We start from the raw sequence: 21,824 nt of genomic DNA on the forward strand, positions 1-21,824 counted from the left end.
GAGCCCCTGAAGAAGAAAAATAAATACAAAGAACAGAACCAATGCCAAAACCTATCATTCAAGAAAATTTTTTTGAAACTAAAAAAAAGACTCAAAATTGTATGTTTCATATATGTTGAATGTGTTAGTTGCTCAGCTACGTCCAACTCTTTGTGACCCCATGGACCCCTTAGCCCACCAGGCTCCTCTGTCCATGGGCTTTCCCAGGCAAGAATACTGGCGTGGGTTGTCATTTCCTTGTCCAGAGGATCTTCCTGATCTAAGGAGAGAGCCAGTGTCTCCTGTATTACAGGCTGATTCTGTACCACTAAGCCATATTACATACCTGAGAGGACAGAACCAAAATGACCATCCAAGACTGTCTAATAATATTATTGGACTTTAGGAGAGAAAAAACTCCTTAGCAGCTAATAAAAAAGAACATGCAATTTATTAAAGAAAGAAAATTAAGATAATCATCAGACTTTGATAAGAACAACACTTTTTGCCAAAAAAAAACATAGCAATACGTTTAAGACATTCAAGAAAAGAAAGTATGAGTCAAGGATTTTATATCCAGCAAAACTGACTCATCTAGAAAGGGCATAGAAAGATTATTATCCACCTTTAACAACAGAGGGAATATTGTTCTCATGAGCCTTCCTGAGGAATCTACTAGGGAGCCAGCTTCAGACAACCAGAATGGCCGAAGAGCTATCACCATTAGAACTGGTTATAGTGACCTAAAGACTGAGACTAACAAGGGCTGATAGGGAGAGAGGCTAGTGTTATGGCTGTGTGTTCTAGCAAACCAAATACAGCTTAACAGCCAAAATCTGCAGGGGGAATAGGGAAAGAATATGCAAAGCAAAGTTAAAAGATACTCTAATCGTGCTGGTAGTAACATCTGTAGTGCTTTCTGAGGTTCCATGAAAGCGAAGTTGTTTAGTTGTGTCCAACTCTTTCGATCCCATGGACTGTAGCCTACCAGGCTCCTCGGTCCATGGGATTTTCCAGGCAAGAATACTGGAGTGGGTTGCCATTTCCTTCTCCAGGGGATCTTTCTGACCCAGGGATGGAACCCAGGTCTTCCACATTGTAGGCAGACGCTTTACCATCTGAGCCACCAGGAAAGCCCTATGAAAACAAATTAGTAATTATGGGATATTGTAATTCTGTTATCCCCCATGCCCTTCAGAACCAGAATTCTCAGTATAGAAGAAAGGAAATATAAATGTGATAGAGAAGAAGTTAAGCAGAAGCTGTGTAGTCTTGAATTTGGGTGGGATGTTTATCTATCTATATGCACATGTACATGTGTATATGAGTGTGTGTCTCCCTCCTTTGTCCACTGAAAAGGGCTGGAAACAGTGACCAATCCAGTAGCAGTGAGTATCCTAAGAACTCAGATGTTGGTTTTGAGATACTACTTCTCACTAAAAGAAACCAGTGCTTCCTGAAGAAATGTCTGATTCTAGATTTGGGGGCAGGAAAGGTACAAGATGAGCCTGGGGCATCTTGTAATTTCAGATAACAAGGGAGCTAGGGTCATGAACAACAACAAAAAATACTCAGGGCCTATCTGAACAAATTCTCAATGGCCAACATGAGACAGTTTGAGTTTCAGTAACAATTATAACTTCAATGGGCCCAAACCTATCAAATATGTTTAAATCTATCAAGTTATAGTAATACATATACAAAAGAACTGTCATGCTTTGAGGGTGTTAGGGAGTTAATTCTTTATACTAAATACTGGTAAATATAGGAAAGAATCAGCATTTACCTTGTCTTTGCCATAGTAACTATGACACTCGATAACAATATAGTAAACGAACCAAAGTATCTCTCTATAAAAACATTCCAACTAATAAATGAAAAATAAACAATAAACTGAGAACATCCTCATTTTGCAACTCCCAATGAATAAACATATGTAGATATTAAGCAGCACTGGCTACTAAAAAAATCACTAATTACGATGCAACCAAACTTGATGTGCCTCTCATAGCCTTGCCAAACACCACCTGCAGTCTCACCAGAAGACTGAACCTTAGACCATCAGATTTCAAAACTCAGTCACCAATTATCAGGAAATATAGAGGACAGAGGAACACAGTAAACAGCACCATGATCACACAATCGGCATGAAACGGGTAGAGGAGGAACCTATAATTTTAAAGAGAATTTAAAAAGCCACATAACTTTTTTTTTTTTAATGGACAAGACTAAACTACAGCATCTAGGGATATACATTTGGGTAATAAAACTATTTTTAAAAAGTATTAAAGTCAGTATGATGGTTACTTTTGGTAGGAGGAAAAGAATTGGGATGAAAGGGGTTTCTGGAGAGGGTAGAGAAGAAAGTGAAAGTTGCTGAGTCATGTCCAACTCTTTGCAACCTCATGGACTAGACAGTGCATGGAATTCCCCAGGCCAGAATAGGGAGTGGGTAACCATTCCCTTCTCCAGGGGATCTTCTCAACCCAGGGATCGAACCCAGGTCTCCCACATTACAGGCAGATTCTTTACCAGCTGAGCCACAGTAAAGTTCTATTTCTTGTTCTGAGTGGTGTTGGTCTTCAGCCATTTATTTGATTAAGGCAGTTTTCTTTATCTGTTTTACAACAGAGAGTTTTTTTAAAAATGTATAATGATACCTATCCAGTGGGATATATTGTAGTGATTGAACGTCAACATTTCTTTGTAAAGTGTCATTACGAAGAGAAGTCTTACTATCTTTTCCTTAAATTATGTTGTCCTGACTTTGAAAAAGAAACCTTCATACTAACTCTACTGTGTCCTCATAGGATAGAATGTAGAAAAAACTCTGCTATAAATTAAGAGTCATTTTTATCTTCTTAAAAATTAATATTGTTGCCAATGGAGGAAGTTGTGCATAAGTGGGGACAGGAGGTATATGGGAAACTCTATCTTCCACTAAATTTTTCTGTGAACATAAAACTGCTCTAAAATATGAAGTTTATTTATATATATAAAAAAATCCCTACATAATATTAAGTTCGTCCCATGTGTCAGGCACCATGCTCAGTTCAGTTGCTCAGTCGTGTCCGACTCTTTGCGACCCCATGAATCACAGCATACCAGGCCTCCCTGTCCATCACCAACTCCTGGAGTTCACTCAAACTCACATCCATCGAGTCAGTGATGTCATCCAGCCATCTCATCCTCTGTCGTCCCCTTCTCCTCCTGCCCCCTATCCCTCCCAGCATCAGGGTCTTTTCCAGTGAGTCAACTCTTTGCATGAGGTGGCCAAAGTACTGGAGTTTCAGCTTTAGCATCAATCCTCCCAATAAACACCCAGGGACTGATCTCCTTCAGGATGGCACCATACTAAATTATCTCATTTAATCCTCACAACAATCCTATGAGGCAGACTACATCTGTTCTCCTTTTACAGATGAGGAAATCAAACCACCGAGCAGTTAATTAACTTGCTCAAAATTGTATCAATAGAAAAGTAGAACCTAGGTCTATTTGACTTCTGTGGGCATTTCCATACTTGATCCATCTCTTAGTGCCCAGTCTCTGCTTTTGGAATTCAACTGATTTACTGAAAAGATCAGGAAACATACATTAAGGTTACAGAAGCTACCACATACAGCACCACTTCTTGGAAACAGAGGGAAAAGAGGCATGAGTTCCTCTGAGCCCACTTGTCACTCAGACCCTCCTCTAGGACAGACTGATCTCCCCAGCACTAGGGCTTGAATCTAAGCTGGCAAGATGCTTTCTGCATCAAGATTAAATGTGTTTGGGAAACCAGAGAGATGAAAGAAACAGCTCCATGCTGCTGACAGCAGGGAGTGCAGCAAAAATGTTTTCTGTACCCTAGGAATGCCAAGTCACCACCCTGACACATTGAATTATCAACTCTGGACTAAGAAGCAAGATGTTAGAGTTCACATTTCTTCACTAGATGCTGGAAACCATCACCAGAGAGAATCAGAAGCAGCATGGGATCAGTGGGGAAAAAGGTGAGTTCTAGACCCAGATGGCCCTGGCCCTCAATCCTGGCTCTCTCCTACCAGCACCTACCTCACCCAGGGGCTCTCTTTATCCCTTTCCTTGGTTTCCTTTTTTCAAATGGCATTTACCACCACCTGGCACAGTACAGATTGACTTCCATCTTTGTTTCCTGTCTGTGTCTCCCTAGAAGATGAGATGTAAGGGCTGGGACTTAATTTTGTTTTCTGCTGCATCTCCAAGCACTTAGAACAGAGTCTGACATAGTAGGGTCTTGTTAAATGTCTGTTCAAAGTTATTGGTTTAAATTATTTCAACTCTCTTTAAGTTCCTTATCAAACCAGCGATACATACAATGCACATTTAACCAAGAAAATATAAGTAAAGGGCAAGAAGTAGGCATTCAATAAATAGCGGGTTCTCCTTCTTGTATATCTTTTGCATAACATTCCTCAACAGAGGATAAAACTAATCAACTCAGGATAAAAGCTCCCCTTCAAGGGATAACGACATTTTGAGCTGGCAACTAACTTGCTCAGCACACGCTCAAACCTAGAGACCATTTTTAAAGCTGTGAACATGAGAGTAAAAGTGTATCACAGTAGGAATATGGGCAGAGAAAATCTCAAGGAAATGGTTTATGAATAATGCCAGTGAGCTGTGACTGAGGAGAACAGGGTGAGTGGAGACCTGCCAGGTCACATCACTAACAGGGACCAGCAAACCAAACATGAATAATCTCCAGTTAAAGGCTTTCCAAAATTCCTGCCACACCTCCATGGAATGTGACTGCTGGTGAATTAGGCATTCACTGGATAAAAGAGAAGCTGCCCCCACAGTCTGTTGTGGTGAGCAGAGGCAATTAACAGAGAGCAAGTGCTTTATATCTACCATCTCATTTAATTCTGAAAATAATCTTTAGGTGGGTGGTATTTTTATCCCCATGAAACAAATTAGAAACCCATGGTTCAGTGGGGAAGGGCTTCGGAGGTTTCACATCTTGTAAGTGGTGGCTTTCCTGGAAACTCAACTTTCTTTAGCCTGTACTGAACTGATAACTACAATACATGGAGGGGTGCCTCTCCAACACGGGAATATTCCACTGCACATTCACAAGCTGCCCCTACTCCAATGCCCCCAGGAAGTGAATATATCAAGAAATTAGACATTACTAGATAACAATTGCTAGCTAATAAAGTGCAGTCAAATTGACTCAGTCGTGTCCAACTCTTTGCGACCCCATGGACTGTATAGCCCATGGAATTCTCTAGGCCAGAATACTGGAGTGGGTAGCCTTTCCCTTCTCCAGCGGATCTTCCCAACCCAGGGATCGAACCCAGGTCTCCTGAATTGCAGGTGGATTCTTTACCAGCTGAGCCACAAGGGAAGAACTTCAGCCAATTCACTGAAGTCTGGAGTAGTCAATCAACATATGCGGATCTCTAACACTCCTGTTAGCTCCAGGCTAAGCCCTCAAAATTTTAAATACATTATTCTTGTTTCAGTTTAAGATAGGAATCAGCCAGACATGTCAAAGACACCTTGTGAAGGTATCACTTACTTATTCTCCTTCCTTACAATTCAGGAACTAAGGTTCAGGAAGTATAATAACTTGCCTAGAGTCACATGGCTGGGAAGAGGCAGAGTCCAGGTTGGCACCAGGTTTAACTATAAGGTTTTTTTTTTTTTTTAAACTTCACAATGTTGTTTATTATTTGCCAGAGGTGTGTGTGTCAGTAAATAGCCATAATATCTGGAATCTGGGAGTGTTGGTTCTGAGCCTGTCTGACCTCAGACCCTCTCTCCACTCTTCTCTATTCTGTACAGAGGGCAGGCTGAGTTCCCTGGTATCCTGAGTCAGCTGGCTTCCTGCTTGGTTTGGCACATGCAAGGTGCTGGTAGGAGATGAGGAGGAGAGGGAGGGAAAGGCTGAGTGTTTTTCCTCTCTCCCCTGCTGGGGTGGGCTGTCCAGCAGTGGTTCACCTCCATCTGACCCAAGCATCCACAGCACAGACCCACAGGTTCCAGCTTCTGTCAGGTGACCCTCGCCTTGGACTCAGGCACACCACCTCTGCTCTTGCTAATCTCTGGATTATCTTTGCTCCTCTGTCAGCTGGATAACCATTTACTGAATTGTTTTCCCTCCTGTAAACATATGAAGTGGTTCCTGTCATCCTGGTTAGATCCTGACTGATATATGGATCAAACTGCTGGCTGGAGGGGATGGGGACCGGTGGCCTGTGGCCCTGCACTGAGAAAGCTTGAGTGATGGCTGGGCTGTGTGTCTTACTTGTTAGCCACAATCTTCTGTCTGACTAGAAAAGCAATGCTTTGGAAAAGGAACATGCTTTTTTTAACCTGAGGCTCATAGCAGTGAGACTGGAGTGAAATGAACACAGTTGGTATCCCAATTCCATGGCCTTAGAGCAAGAAACATTCATAATCAATCTTTAGCTACAGCAGTGTTTCCCAAACTGTGGTGAGAAGTAGTTGATGCCTGGAATGTTAATAGGTAGTTTGTGGGGAAAAGCATTTGAAAAATGTTAACAAAGTTAATCAGATTTCTTTATAACAGGACTGTAGTAAGGTACATTGTAAATATTTTTTAAAAAAAGCATTACAGTATGCAATATGCAACAGTCACAAATTTTATGTGCTCAGAAAACATCAGTATCTTGTGGATCTAACATTTCAAGGACCACTGTTCTAGAAATGCTGGTTTATGGTATTAGCGCTAAACCCCACGGTAAAGAATCTGCTTGCAATGAGAGAGACCTCGGTTTGATCCCTGGGTCAGGAAGATCCCCTGGAGAAGGAAATAGCAACCCACTCTAGTATTCTTGCCTGGAGAATCCCATGGAAGGAGCAGTCTGGCAGGCTCTTTGTGACCATGGGGTCTTAAAAGTCGGACATGACCGAGCGACTTCACTTAGGTGTTTCACGGACTGGAGCTGATCCTTTCTTCACTTTGTCCTCAGTCATACTCCTTCCTGTCTGTGCTCCAGACACACAACTGCTCACAGTACCTGACCATTCCATGTAATTTCAATGTCCCTCACCTCTGCAAGGGCTACTTTCTGCCCTTGCTCCCGGGGTACTGCTCCTGCTCCTGCATGGCACCATCCCAGGGCATCCTTCCCCAGTGAGCTTTCCCTTGGCATCCAGAAAGAAGTGACTGCGAGTGCCTTTGGATGTTCACCACCTTGTACAATATTTCACTATTGCAGTTACCAAACTAAGTGCAACTCTCTGCTTACCTTCTCTCTGCCCTGCATGGCTCTTAAGAACAGGACCGAATCTTTCAGTGTGTGCAAGCCAGTGCCCTAGGTGGGGTGGTCACCAGGTCAGGTTTGTAGTGGGGAACAAGTATACTAAAATTTTAAGCACTTGTAATCACTTCCCACTAAGGTTTGATTATAATCGACTTAAAAACATGTTAAGTCAAAGTTCCACTGTTATGATGATCCTTAATAAATTAACCCTATATGAATGTAGCTTTTATTATGATGAAAATAAGTGATTTTCTTAAAACAACAACAACGAAACCCTAGTATCAATTGAAAAGGGACTAATATTAAGAATATTTAGCACCTGGATTAACATTGCTACCAGAAAGCTCACCACTAGGTGTCAGCCAAGGAAAAGGGGAGGAAGGACCACACTTTAGAAATGCTTTACTTTTTCATCCAATTATCACTGTCAATATCAACTATTTAAACAACAAAATATTAGGCCATTAGAATTATCTATAAAGGGATGTTTTTAAGAATATACCTAAAATTCTGAAATTTCCATTTTGCAATTCATAAATAGTTCATTAATGGTGTAAGTTTAACCTGTATTTTTCAAGAAACATTTGCACAGATTGGAGACACTGACTCTTAAGAGGAGACTAGATCAGTATTCTTCTGAAATGACCTCAAATTACACATAACACAGATCACATGGTAATCACCACTGGGGTGAGCGGTCAGAGGAAAGAACATGGTTGTGAGAATCAGACAGATGGAAGTCCGAATCCTGGCTCTGCCACTTCTTAAAAAAAGTGACACAATCTTTCCTAGCCTCGATTTCTCATCAACAGAATGGGGCCACATCACTTCTTCCATATGAGGACTGTAAAAATCAAACAAGGGAATATATATATAAAGAGTGTAGCATAAAATAAATGCTTTGTATTATTTTCTTTTTCTTAAGACTTTGAGTCTTGATGATTTATTTAACAAAACTGTGTTTCAACTCCCAAACTGCTAAGGACACTGTAACTAGGGACTATTGTCATTTCATTCCATCCACAGAGAATTATCAGGCACTGTCTATGTACTAGGCTCTGTGCCAGGGATACATGACTAACCACAACATGCTACTGAGGCTTCCATCTTTTGGTGAAAGGATAGCATAAGGTTGAATGTGACTGTCTATTTCTGAGAATAGACCCATACCCCACAGAAAATCAGTGCCGATGCATGTCTGAGGGATTGGGGGTGGGGGTGGGGCACGGATATCTACAATTTCATCCTCTAAGCATCATTCTGCTCGCCCCACAGAACAAACCCACCATTACTCCACCTTACGTTACTGAACCTCTACTGTGTGCCGGGGGTACAAGAAGGAGTAAGACAAAATCTTCTTTTCAAGAAGCTCACAGTCTGGCTATGTACATGAAGTCTGCACTGTTTCAGGCTCTAAATTGTCAAATGTTATCACTGCTTGAAAATGGATCAGAAAGGTTTCTTTTCCAGAGTCTCACTGAAAAAGTAAAAGACCCTAAAGTGAGATGATCTGACTTAAGACATTGGTGACAGTAACCATGCCTCTTTGCCACTGCTTCCGCAAAGACACAGTATTTAACACTGCCACCGTGGATTCAGCTTACTTGCTGAATTAATATGCTGCCTTGTGCATTTTCTTAGCTAGAACTGAATATTTACCGGGTGTGGTGATTTTCACAGAGGGTGAGCCCCTCCAGATCCTAATGGCCTGGCGTTGGCTAGCATGAGGATGCTGCGCAGGGTCTGTGTCTTACATTTACACGTTCATGGTGTGGTGTTTGTGTCAGATTCTTCTTCTCATGCTCTAAGATGAAGCTGTGGATAATTTTTTTTTTTAAACTAAGCATCTATATTGTGCAACACTGAAACATTTACCACCAGTCTTTCTAATGCATACTATGGGGAGAATGGTATCATTCATTCATTTGTTCAGTCATTCATCCAACAAACATTTAATGAGCACCTACTAAATATTAGACTATGTTTAGGACACCAAGGATTACCAAACGTGGTCCCATCCTACAGGAACAAAGTAAGAAAGGAGCCAGGATTATTAAATGAGATCAAGTGAAAGCCTGGAATTCCTCCTGGATAGTCTAAGATACACTAGCTATGTTTTATTTTTCGAGTATTTTAGAACATATGGGGATTTCATTCTGATCATATTCAGTGATGCTCTTTGAAATCATACAGTAAAGCTTGATCATTGTGTTTAAGAGGATTTCCTGCCAGTTCTCATCTTCTCTCACTTAAGGACTGACTTTTCACTTGAGCAGTCTACTTCTAGAACAACGACTCTTAGTTCAGTGAGCCTTCACTGTGGTGTGACTCACGGTGCCAGGACTCCCAAAGTCTATTCCTGAGCAACAGCAATGTCTCTGGGCGGTGGACAGTGGATATGTGGCACCAACATCAAACAAGGGTCATCTCCTCTCAACAGGCAAAAATTGTTTTGATGAAATAGGTAAAAAGATTCTCAGTTCTATTTTCTCATATGCCTGTTAGAAAGTAATGCATTTTGGAATTTTAAACCCTTGGTACTACCACTCCCACTTGTCTGTAACTGCAGTAACATGAATAAATAAATATCAAATAAATACAAATGAAGGAAACAAATGTGACTTCTTACAAATCCTTTATGCCATTATTTGAGATAAAAACTGAACTTTCATAGTTACCTCAAAAGACAGAAATAAATGGGCCAGAATCTTGGGTTTTGCCTGGTTCCAGTTCGCTTGACACCTGCTGAATAAGTATGGCCACTAGTGTTCTAGAACGAGACAGTCTCATTTCCTCCTCTTCCTTCTTTATCTTCTTGTCATCCAGAAAAGGTCACTCTCAGTTAAAATCCACTATTAGCAAAAAGTTACATTATCACTATTTTTCTCAATAGTCTTACAGAGTAGGTATTATCTCCATACTGTTCATACTGTTCATGGGGTTCTCCAGGCAAGAATACTGAAGTGGTTTGCCATTCCCTTCTCCAGTGGACCACATTCCGTCAGAGCTCTCCACCATGACCTGTCCGTCTTGGGTGGCCCCACACGGCATGGCTTAGTTTCACTGAGTTAGACAAGGCTGTGGTCCATGTGATCAGGTTGGATAGTTTTCTGTGATTATCTCCATTTTAAAGATGAGACAATTGAGACTCAGGTCATCTGGCAGATTCCACAGACAGGATTAAAACCCAGGTGACTCCAATGACCATACACTTTCCATCATACTCAGGAGCCTCCTGAGCCACTTGGAGCCACAGAGCTACAGGGCTGGTCCCTGGAGCCCTGGTGTTGGAAGCCCCTCCCCTTTTCCCTGTTGCATTCCCAGGACATGATCTGAACTTTGGATAAACACTAAAACGAGAAAAAACAGTAACCACTTACCAGTCCCTCCCTAGTCCACCACAGACTCCTGTGTCAATGCATCTATTTAGCTCAGGCCTATAGACTTTGACTATAATTCCCTACTTACTTGCCTAGAACAAACTGGAAAATAAGAAAATCTTTTACCAACTTTTCCTATAGAACATTCATGGGTACCCATCCATACTTCACAGACAAATGTAAAATTAGCATGGCCTGTATTTGGAAAACAATTTGGTGGTTCCTAAAAAAGGTAAACATAAAATTACTATATTACCTAACAATTCCACTCCTAAGTATACTTCCTGAAGAACTGAAAACAAGCACTCAAACAAATACTTGTACAGATATATTCATAGTGGCATTATTCTCAATAACCAAAAGGTGGAAACTACCCATCTGTCCATTAACAGATGAATGGGCACATAAAATCCATGGGTATATATACACATTCAGTGGAATATTATTCAGCCATAAAAGGGGTGACGTTCTGACACATGCTACAATGTGGATGAACCTTGAAAACATTATGCTAAGTGAAATAAGCCAGACACAGAAGAATATGATGTGATTTCATTTATATGAAATACTCAGAATAGGCAAATTCATAGAGATAGAAAGTAGAAGTCACCAGGGGCTAGTAGGTTGGGGGAACTGAGAGTTATTGCTTAATGAGTTCAGCATTTCTGTTTGGGGTGATGAAAAATTTTGAAAATACATAGTGATAGTGGTTATACAACATTGTGAATGTAATTAATTCATTGAATTGTAACTTAATGATGGTTGAAATGGGAAATTTTATGTTATTTATGTTTTACCACAATTTTAAAAAAGGAAAAAGCAAAGGCTCTGGAGAAAAACATGTGTTTGACTCCTTGCTCTACCATTGCCAAGCTGTATGGAGACCCTCGGAGTCAGCCTTGAGGCACACATACCAGTTCCTTCCATGCTTCATCTCATTTCTCCTTTCCCTTGGTTTCCTTATCTCATCTCGCTTTAAGGTTCCACAAGTTTTTTTGTTTTCTGTGTGTGTGTGTGTGTGTTTTTAGCATAAAATAGAGGCACAGACAAATTAGTAACATCATTTATGTATGTTCTGGGTACACTCCACTTGCCTCTGTGGAGGGCAGGGAGCACACACCAGGAAGCATTCTCAGTTCTTTCCATTTTGAGTTGCTTCTAGGCTGAGTCAACAGAAATCTGCTTCCTTACCACGTTGTGACAAGTTGGCACCCAGAGTCAGGCTCTTGCAGACTTGTATTTCTCCGACTCGGAAGACTTTGAAATAAGGCATACCAAAGCTTTATTTACAAAGACGGTTGGTGGAATATTAATGATAATCTCAAAAAACTGGAAACAATTTAAACGTTCAACATGAGAGAGTGATTACAGAAATTAAGGTAGCTGGACTTGATAGAATATTCTGCAGCCATGTAAAAGAGCCTAGGATGTAATGTAAAATGGGGATCAATAAGATTTTAACTTAAGATTTGAAAGCAATGTAAACACTTACCATAATGAAAAACAATAAGAATGTACAAAAGGCAGCTGAGTAGTTGTATTACTTTTGTGGAACTACAGGGATATTTTAATTTTCCTAGTTCGTAAATGTCTTTTTTAAAAAAAATTTTCTGTTACACTAAATCACATAAGTAGAGTTTGGGTTTTGTTTTGTTTTTTAAACCATGAGATCAACCAGGAGACAGATATATATGGTATTTTTCTGACCTGCTCCAACATAGCCTCGTCCATTCATGCTTGAAAGCCAGGTTATCAATCTGCTTTTATCTTAACGTCTCTGTCTTCAAGGGGTTTTAGGTGGATAAATATGACTCAGCAGAATTATGTGCGAAATCAGAGGCTGAAACGTGGATGATGGTATCATTCCCCATAGCTGAATCTGGAGCCGGGCCTCTTGGGAAGGACTAAGCAGGCAGGACTGGAGGAGCTGGCTACTGCCTACACAGGCAGTGCCACTTCTTTGCGGCACTGTTGACTGTCGGTTTACCATCCCCACCTCAGCCTTCGTGCCCTGTGGGTAGGGGCTGAGCTCCATTCATCCTGGGGAGGCCCAGCTAGCATGCTGGCCCAGAGAAAGCCACATGAGCCTGTTGAATAAACAACTCTCACTGTGCTCCATCTATACTGGCCTTTGCACCGCTACCGGCATGGAACCGAATGCAACTTAAAGTTCTAATCCCCACCAGTTTTGCTCTTTGATATCACATTTACCAGGGACCTGCAATGGGTCAAACATGGGAAAAGCACCTTCATACGCATTGCCTTAAGATGACTCTACATAGCCATGAGCAAGGAACTAAGAAACCATGTCCAGAAAAAAGGATGCAGTTAAAGCACACAATTCTATTTTTGAAAGTTCTTTAAAACTGAGGCCACTGTGCTAAGAAATGTCTTCCAGAGACGGTGGTGGTGTAGTCTTATTCCGATTTCAAGATGATATAATTTTAAACAAAGGAGTGAGGTAAAGTAAGATTCTTTTTAAAATTCATTTGTTTCCCTGAGGAGGGAGAAAGGGGACTCGAGGCAAATTCAAGACCCACACTGCTATACACATATTCCAAAAGTTGCAATCTTCTACCCAGCAGAGAAAGGATCCTTGGCCTGGCAATTAAAATCATTTGTCTTTTATCCCCTTCTTGCCAAAAAGGACCCCAGCCCTAACTAGTTAATCCCTAACACACACTGCTACTCCCAGAGTTGCCTGGCAACTGCTAGGAGGCGTGTCAGAGAGCAAGAAAGGCCTAAATAAATGAGCTGAAGCCTGGGCTGCCGCTTGACACGGATAAAGGAGGTTTTTCCAAATGGAGCTGCCTGGCTGCTTGTGGTTCTGTCATTAAAGTGGAGAAGAACAAGTTGGCTTGCCCGATATTGTTAAATACCTTGGGCTTTGCACCTGATATTCTCCGAGTGATGGAAAAATGGCTCACATGCCCTTGTGATTCACCGACACTCTCCCCTCTGCCTGGCAGCACCAACCTCCAAAGCCTCAAGCCAGGGAAGAAGCAATGTGCATGCACTGAACAGAGGTCAAGGGCCAACCCCGGCCCCACACACTTCTCTGTTCTTTCATTTCTTTCACCCATCCTTTCTACCACTGTTCCAAAACACACGCATTGATGCTGATGCTATGCCACGACCTGTGCCCGGTGATGGAAATGCAGAGAAAGAGCTGTTAATGTGGAACACGAGGAAATCAGAACAAAGGCAAGAGAGAGGGTCGGGTGGAAGAAACCTGGGTTTTCGAGTCAGGCCGATCTGAGTCTGACTCCAGGCTCATAACTGCCAGGAAGTAACAGACAACTGCCGACCCTCTCCCATCTGTGATGTGGGCAGCGAGGGGTAGTCGTGGGGAATTACTATGACCACGGATGCAAAGCAACTCAGGGATGAAGCCTGTTGGCAGCTGTCGAGCAGGTAGAAGACTCGGCTATAGCTGGATGCCCTGGGGTCTCACTTTCTGATCCTCGGGAGGAATAAGTCACCTGGCCCTAAAGAGAGACCTCTTTGGGAATCCCACAGGGGCCCTCTGGCCCTGAGATGGGCACATGGCAGAAGGCACGGATGGAGGGGGCAGCCTGGCACCTGGCTGGGCCTCAGCAAGGAGGCTGCCTTCCTCTTCCCTTCCAGGCAGGGGAAAGAAAATGAAGCTTGAGACTCCCCAGCCAGCTGCATTTTGAATTTTTTTTCAGTAGGAGAGAAAGAAAAAAGGCCAACGAGTTGAAAATCTCAAGCAAGCTCTGGGCCGTGGAGGAACTGCTGCCCATTTCTGCCTCTTGGGCTGGGCTGGGCCTCTCCAGAGAGGCCCCACTGGAGCCGAGCAGAAAAGTACACCAAGCCTGTGATGTTGCATCTTTGAAAAAACCCAAGCCCTGCAACTTGGCAGTGACCTGAGTCCCGTGACCGCAGCTGCTGGCTTAGGTGGGAAGCTCCTACACTGTATCCTCCGTGCCTCACACGCTCCTTCCTGCAGGCTGTCTCTGTCCTCAGCCTTGGGCCGTTTCCCACCTGCCTGAGTCTCTTCTCCAGGCTACCAACCACTTCTGGCCACCAGCCTTCTCCTCCAATTTATGAATTGAAGGCCTTAAATGCACTCGGGTACCTTCAACTCAATAAAACCAAGTTGAGGATGCCGCCTAGGGAAATAATTCACACCATGGAATGAAGATTTATATAGAGATATTCACCACAGTGTGGTTTAAGATGGTGAAAGTTACCAACAAGCAAAAGAACCAGCGCTGGGATAATGTGGTGGGCCTCAGCACTGGTTTCAGATGGCAAGGATTTGATAAAAATCTCTGTGAGTGGGGCCCAGACATTTACCTTTTTAAGAGCCCCACAGGCAATTCTGATCTACAGCCAGAGCTGAGACCCCCTGGAGTCACCTGATGAGAGATGTGCAGCCAATTTTTAAAGAGTTTTTATATGATATGGAAAAAGTGCTTACTACACTCTAAAAGGCAAAACTAAATAACAGGGAACTAGATTGCTTTGCCAGGAATATCTCAACTCTCTAAAAGTGAAAAATCAAAACCCCAAAGTAAATGAAACAAAAAAAACCTCAATCCTCGAACTTGTCCCTCCCCCTCTTATATACAGAATAGATAACTAATAAGGGCCTACTGTATAGCACAGGGAACGCAATTCAATACGCTGTAATGATCTATACAGAAAAGAATCTAAAAAGACTGGATATACATATATGTATAACTGATTCACTTTGCTGTACAGCAGAAACTAACACATTATAAATCAACTATTCCTCAATACATTTTTTTTTTAAGATAAGGAAAACAGGATAAAAAGAAAAGCCCAAAACAAACATATAAACTCCAAAACCTAGAACCTTGGTGGAAACATGCTAACATATTATCTCAGCTCCGGATGACAGGATTATGGGTATTTTCTCATTTCTATTCCCGTTACTTTAAACCTTTCTCAAAAAAGAAAAACCAACAAAAAACCAAGAGCAGTTTTGTTTTGTTTCTTTAAATAATCAGAGAAACACATAAAAGACAAGTGGCCCCATGAAGGACACCCCTTCCTCAGCACTGTGCTGCTTGCCGCCCAAGTGGGCTCATCCAGGCACTGTTCTCCATGCCTCCCATATGGCCTGACTCTAAAACCCCTGACCCCTTCTCGAGCTCACATGCGTTTTGCAATCGTTATTGTAATTAATCTCACAAACAATCTGGTATTGGAAGTGTTGTTATTCCTTTTTTTTTTAAGATGAAGGGAATTGGCTAGAACTAAATCTACAGTTTAAAAACCATCTAGATAACAAGATGAGGCTTGGTCAGAAACTTTCAGGCCCCTGGCTTCTCTCTTGGCCTTATGAAAAAGAGCTATTCTGGTGCAGATAAATCAGACCAATAGCATGACAAGTCTGCTTTATTTCACTGATCTATAAGATGCAAATTTCTTCACATTTTAACATCTCTGAAATCTGGATGTCTTACAATTGATGGCATCCTTCAATTATAATTGGCAGCACCCTTTCTTAATGACATGTGAAACAGTGGTACACCTTATGATGGAATGACACGTAAAATTCAATGAAAGGTACCATGTTTATAATCAATGCTATTTTTAATGACTTTATAATATTCTATCACATGGATATACTTTAATTTACTTAACCAGTTATTTATCATTATGGACAGTTAGTCTGCTCCACATTTTGACCATTATAATCTGTTACTCAGGACACTTTCACATCAAGCTGTCCCTGTTTCTACTATGGGCATCATCATCCTCTCCCAGGTCCATATCTTGGGAGATATTTTGATATTTCTTGCCCCTCATCTCTCATATCTTATCTATTTCTAGACTCATCTAGTCATTTCTTCTTCATGGTACCTTTTCCTGGTGTAACCACTGGAGGGCTATCTTCTGAGTTCTCTAACAGTCTCTTGGTCTCTGCTTCTGGTTTCCTTTTCAGTCCAGTTCTGCACTACTGGTCAAACATGACTTCAGTCACATCATGCCTCTGCTCACACCCCTAGTCTAGGATCTAAAGCTCTGTCAAATTTGGCTCTAGCCTCTCCTGCAGCCAGCCCTTTCTCTCTACCCAAACCCATGACCCCAGACAAAGAGGCTATGAGGGGTCCTGCCTCCAAGTCTTCGCTCACTCAGATAATTCCATGCCCACCACAGGAAGGATTGCTGCTATCCTTCTTTTTTCCAAGTTTTACCTTTCCTCTGAACAGTATTATGGCTCACTTGTTCCTTATAACCATTTGAAAATGTAGAATAAGTCTTCTTTTTCTCATTTCACAGTGAAGAAACTGAAGTTTAGGGAGATTAAGTGCCCTACTCAAGGTTGTACAGCCTAGAAGTACAGAGCCAGGCTTTAAACTCTTGGACTTCCATATTTAAACCTGAGGCCTTTAAGGATGTATAGCAGGATGTTTTACTCGCTCAGTCGTGTCTGAATCTATGTGACCCCATGGACTATATAGCCTGCCAGGCTCCTCTGTATTTCGAATTCTCCAGGCAAGAATACTGGAGTGGGTTGCCATTTCCCTCTCCAGGGGAGTTTCCCAACCCAGGGATTGAACCCCGGTCTCCTGCACTGCAGGAGATGCTTTACCATCTGAGAGACATAAGTACAAATACAACCATAAACACCTCTGGAGGAGCAACTTGTGCCCAGATTATATACCCAGAAATATGTACCAGAATCAACAGTCTCTGGACTCTAGACATATACATGACAACAATGACATCTTTGTAAGAGTGTAAACACTTCATGTCAATATCAGTCCCAGTAGCCTAAGACAAGGACAGGCCAGTTGTCCCATTCTTACTTTAAAGATGGGGAGAAAACAGAACTTTCCTTGAATTCTATCAGCTTTCAAAACAGCACTGAACCTGACTTGTTTGGCTGGGCCCACGGTCAGGACAAAGAATCAGAGCTACCTGTCTTACAGACAAGGAGGACATGAGAAGCTTGCTTTAAGCTGAAGGGCTTTTTAGGACCTAAGGGAAGTATCTCTTAAGAAGCAAAGACAGTGCATCCCTTCTGTCAGGTGACACTGCCTGAAGCTGAGGCAGCCGAGCAAGTCAGGCCCTAGTGCTGGATGGAAGACAAGAACAAGGTGGCTCGAGGCTGCTGTTCCTTGGGCACCCACTGCCCCAACCACTTCACAGAGTGTGCACCCTGGCTAAAGGGTGCTTGCTTTCACTCTGTGCTTCACCTACACACATGATGGATTCATAACAGTCAAAAAGTACTTATCCAGGTATAACTGTGGCTTATGAGGCATCATGGTCAAGATTCACTGTCAGAGTTTGCACATGAAATGCACTGTCTGATACCTACTCATCTTCTGTCATTTAATCTAACAAAATGTCTGTCTAGGTCCCTCAGAGCCACTCTGACTAGGTTGGGTGTGGTTGCCATCTCCGCCTGCTCAGGATGGAGTCTCACGTCCTGAGAGGAAAGGGCTATCCGCAAGGTCCCCTCCAGCATCCTTTCATATGCAGTGAGGCAGGTCCCTGGGCCAATTTCTCCATTCTCCTTGGCTGAGAGGCTATGCGTAATCAAGCATATGATGAAAGCTTCTCACTGAAGCTGGGAGAGCTGATAGTTTCTTTGGTTTTAGGGATGACCTGGTGTCTTCCATCCTCACAATAACTAATCACCTCACAGATGAGGCAACAGAGGCTCTGAAAGGCTGACGGGATCTGGGGGCAGATGACATCATTCCCCAGTCCTCAGCACACTTAGCAGTCAGTACACCAAGACAACTCTGGGAACCTGTAAGAAGTGAGCCTCTGGATACTCTGCTCTCTCAAGTGTGGAGAAGAGGTTCCTTTGCAGGAAAAGGGTGGTGAAGCACAGAGGAAAGCATGGGCTTTGGGACAACCTACCTGGCTCTTCCACTGATTAGCAAGTCATCGTTTCTGTAAGCCTCAGTTTCCCTATTTGTCAAGTGAAGATGATCACTGCTACCTCACAGGCTTACCAGGACTTCTCAGTTAGAGCAGATGTGTACAGTGCTAAGCACTGCGACCCGCAGAGGGTGCTACTGTCCAGGGAAGGGAGGGGTCCTAACATCCACAGGAGCAGACAGTGCTCCACATGGGGCAGCGCAGCTTCCTTGTGCTAAGAGGTAGCGTGAGGGCAGCACACTTCTCCAGTCTCCACCAAACACACACACACAAAACCTCCTTTGGTGAATTCAACAACAAGATGACTAGCAAGTTTCTTGTGGCTCCGACCAAACATGGACTTGTGACACGCCAAGAAGCTACTCACCGGCTCGATTTTCAGAGCGTTTCGGTAGCTGCCGAAGAAAGCGGCCTGGGCCTTGAGGAAGGCTCTGGCCACACCATCGCCAGTTGTCGTGGAGACCTTCTTCAGCCGGCTCTTCAGGGAAGAGATCTGGTGACAGAAAGGAGGCACAGGATGAGGGCAGGGTGGGAGGACGATGGCTCTCCCTCACATGCGCAGAGCTTTAGAAAACCCTGGGGAGGGGGATGGATTTGACACCTCGGCTGCTGGGAGAGCATACACACGTTCAGGATTAGGGCAGGTGTTTGAAAGTTAAATAAATGTTGCTCTTATTAGTGCATCTCTAAGAAAAACAAAAACAAAATCACTTTCTAAGCAGTTTCAATGTGTCAGGTAATTGCTTTCACATAAATTTCTGTACTTAATTCTTTCAACAATCCTATAGGAAAGGGTTGGGTTCCTATCTTACAAGGGTATTAACAGTCTCAGAGAGATTAGATTACATGCCTAGTAACAAACCAAAGCAGCAGTCAAATTGGAATTATGAATTGAAATCTTATAATCTGAGCCCAAACTATACACATTTTTTTAGTTCTAATTCTATTTCCTCTTCAGATTACTTACAAATATTAGAGATAAATGGCTTATTTATAACATATAATACATATTATATATTATAATATACCTCATACCCAAAATATTTATCAAATGTATTATAAATTATATATGCCTGCAATGCAGGAGACCCCAGTTCTACTTCCTGGGTTGGGAAGATCCCCTGGAGAAGGACAGGCTACCCACTTGAGTAGTATTCCAGAAGTATTCTTGGGCTTCCTGGTGGCTCAGTTGGTAAAGAATCTGTCTGCAATGTGGGAGACCTGGGTTCGATCCCTGGGCTGGGGAGATTCCTTTCAGGAGGGTATGACAACCCACGCCATAAAGATGTGTGCTTAGTCGCTCAGTCGTGTCTGACTCTGCGACCCTATGGACTACAGCCCACCGGCCTCCTCTGCCCACGCGAATTCTGCAGGCAAGAATACTGGAGTGGGTTGCCATTCCCTCCTCCAGGGGATCTTCTCAACCTAGGGGTCAAATCCAGGTATCCCACATTGCAGGTGGATTCTTTACCAACCCACCAGGGAAGCCCCCATAAAGTATATATAATATATATTATTATAAAACTCATACTCTAAAGGAATAGTCATTATACAGATGTACAGAAACAAACTTATACATCTTATAGATATGCACACAGTAGATTAACATAAAACAGACAAAGTCATGGCAATGGAAAAAGAATAAGTCAGGTGTAGATTTAGTATATAAACATAAGCCATCAGGTCTCATGTTTTCAAACTGTGGAAAATTCTTAAACAGATGGGAATACCAGACCACATTACCTGCTCTTGAGAAATCTGTATGCAGGTCAAGAAGCAACAGAACTGAACATGGAACAATGGGCTGGTTCCGAACTGTGAAAGGAGTATGTCAAGGCTGTATATTGTCACCCTGCTTATTTAACTTATATGCAGAGTACATCATGCAAAATGCCAGGCTGGATGATCACAAGTTGGAATCAAGATTTCCAGGAGAAATATCAATAACCTCAGATATGCAGATGACGCCACCCTTATGGCAGAAAGCAAAGAGGAACTAAAGAGACTCTTGATGAAAGTGAAAGTGGAGAGTGAAAAAGCTGGATTAAAACTCGACATTCAAAAAACTAAGATCATAGCATCTGGTCCCATAAATTCATGGCAAATAGATGGGGAAACAATGGAAACAGTGACAGACTTTGTTTTTCATGGCTCCAAAATCACTGCAGATGATGACTACAGCCACAAAATTAAAAGATGCTTGCTCCTTGGAAGAAAAGTTATGACCAACCCAGACAACATATTAAAATGCAGAGACATTACTTTACCAACAAAGGTCCATCTAGTCAAAGCTATGGTTTTTCCAGTAATTATGTATGGATGTGAGAGCTGGACCATCAAGAAAGCTGAGTGCTGAAGAATTGATGCTTTTGAACTGTAGTGTTGGAGAAGACTCTTGAGAGTCCCTTGGACTGCAAGGAGATCGAACCAGTCCATCCTAAAGGAAATCAGTCCTGAATATTCATTGGAAGGACTGATGATGAAGCTGAAACTCCAATACTTTGCCACTTGATGTGAAGAACTGACTCATTGGAAAAGACCCTGATGCTGGGAAAGATTGAAGGCAGGAGGAGAAGGGAATGACAGAGGATGAGATGGTTGGATGGCATCCCCGACTCAATGGACATGAGTTTGAGTAAGCTCCGGGAGTTGGTGATAGACAGGGAGGTCTGGCGTGCTGCAGTCCATGGGGTTGCAAAGAGCTGGACACAACTGAGTGACTGAACTGAACTGAACATCAGGTCTTACATAGTAGCTAGAAGCAGACTTCAAATTTGAGTTGAGCCTCCTAGCCGTCAAAGCAAAAAGGAAAACATGAGAAGCTGTGGAATTCTTTGGGTCCAAGGTAGTTGCACAAATGAACACAAAATTTACTGAAAATGAGAACTGAAAGAGATTTTTCCTGAATCCTCAATGTAGGAAAGATAGTGTGAGATGACAGTTATTACCCTCAAAGTCAGAGACAAGATCAACCCTCCCAGGCTGTTTCCAATATGCCATTCATCTCAGGATGCCATATTCCACAGCTTCTGGGCACACCACTCACACTGTGTTCCATGTGAAAATTGCCCCTGGAATCAGGCAACTTGGTGGCCTTGAAACAATGGTGATACAATGGTGAGCAAACCAGACAGCAAAATCTTAAACTTATACTCTTGTGAGGAAAATACCAATACATGTGCCACTGCTACCATGATGAGCCTGTGCTAGAGCTCACCAAGGAGGTCAAGGAAACCTTTGTGGAGAGAAACAGGCTTATACTGAGATCTGAAGGAGGAGCTGAAGCAGTTAATTCACAAAGAAGGGAAGAAAC

The 21,824-nt window shown here is 42.5% G+C and overlaps 1 protein-coding gene across 3 annotated transcripts in view; it reads right to left on the reverse strand.

Annotated features, from left to right (window-relative positions):
- DENND1A (DENN domain containing 1A) overlaps positions 1-21,824 on the reverse strand; it is a 540,190-nt gene that overhangs the window by 130,669 nt on the left and 387,697 nt on the right. For all 3 annotated transcript variants that reach the window (XM_052647633.1, XM_052647632.1, XM_052647635.1), the window contains exon 13: positions 18,879-19,004. In XM_052647633.1, the coding sequence (XP_052503593.1) occupies positions 18,879-19,004 (126 nt within the window). The remainder of the gene's footprint in view (positions 1-18,878; positions 19,005-21,824) is intronic.

The sequence above is a fragment of the Budorcas taxicolor genome, chromosome 11 (assembly GCF_023091745.1).
Source record: "Budorcas taxicolor isolate Tak-1 chromosome 11, Takin1.1, whole genome shotgun sequence".
Lineage (NCBI taxonomy): Eukaryota > Metazoa > Chordata > Mammalia > Artiodactyla > Bovidae > Budorcas > Budorcas taxicolor.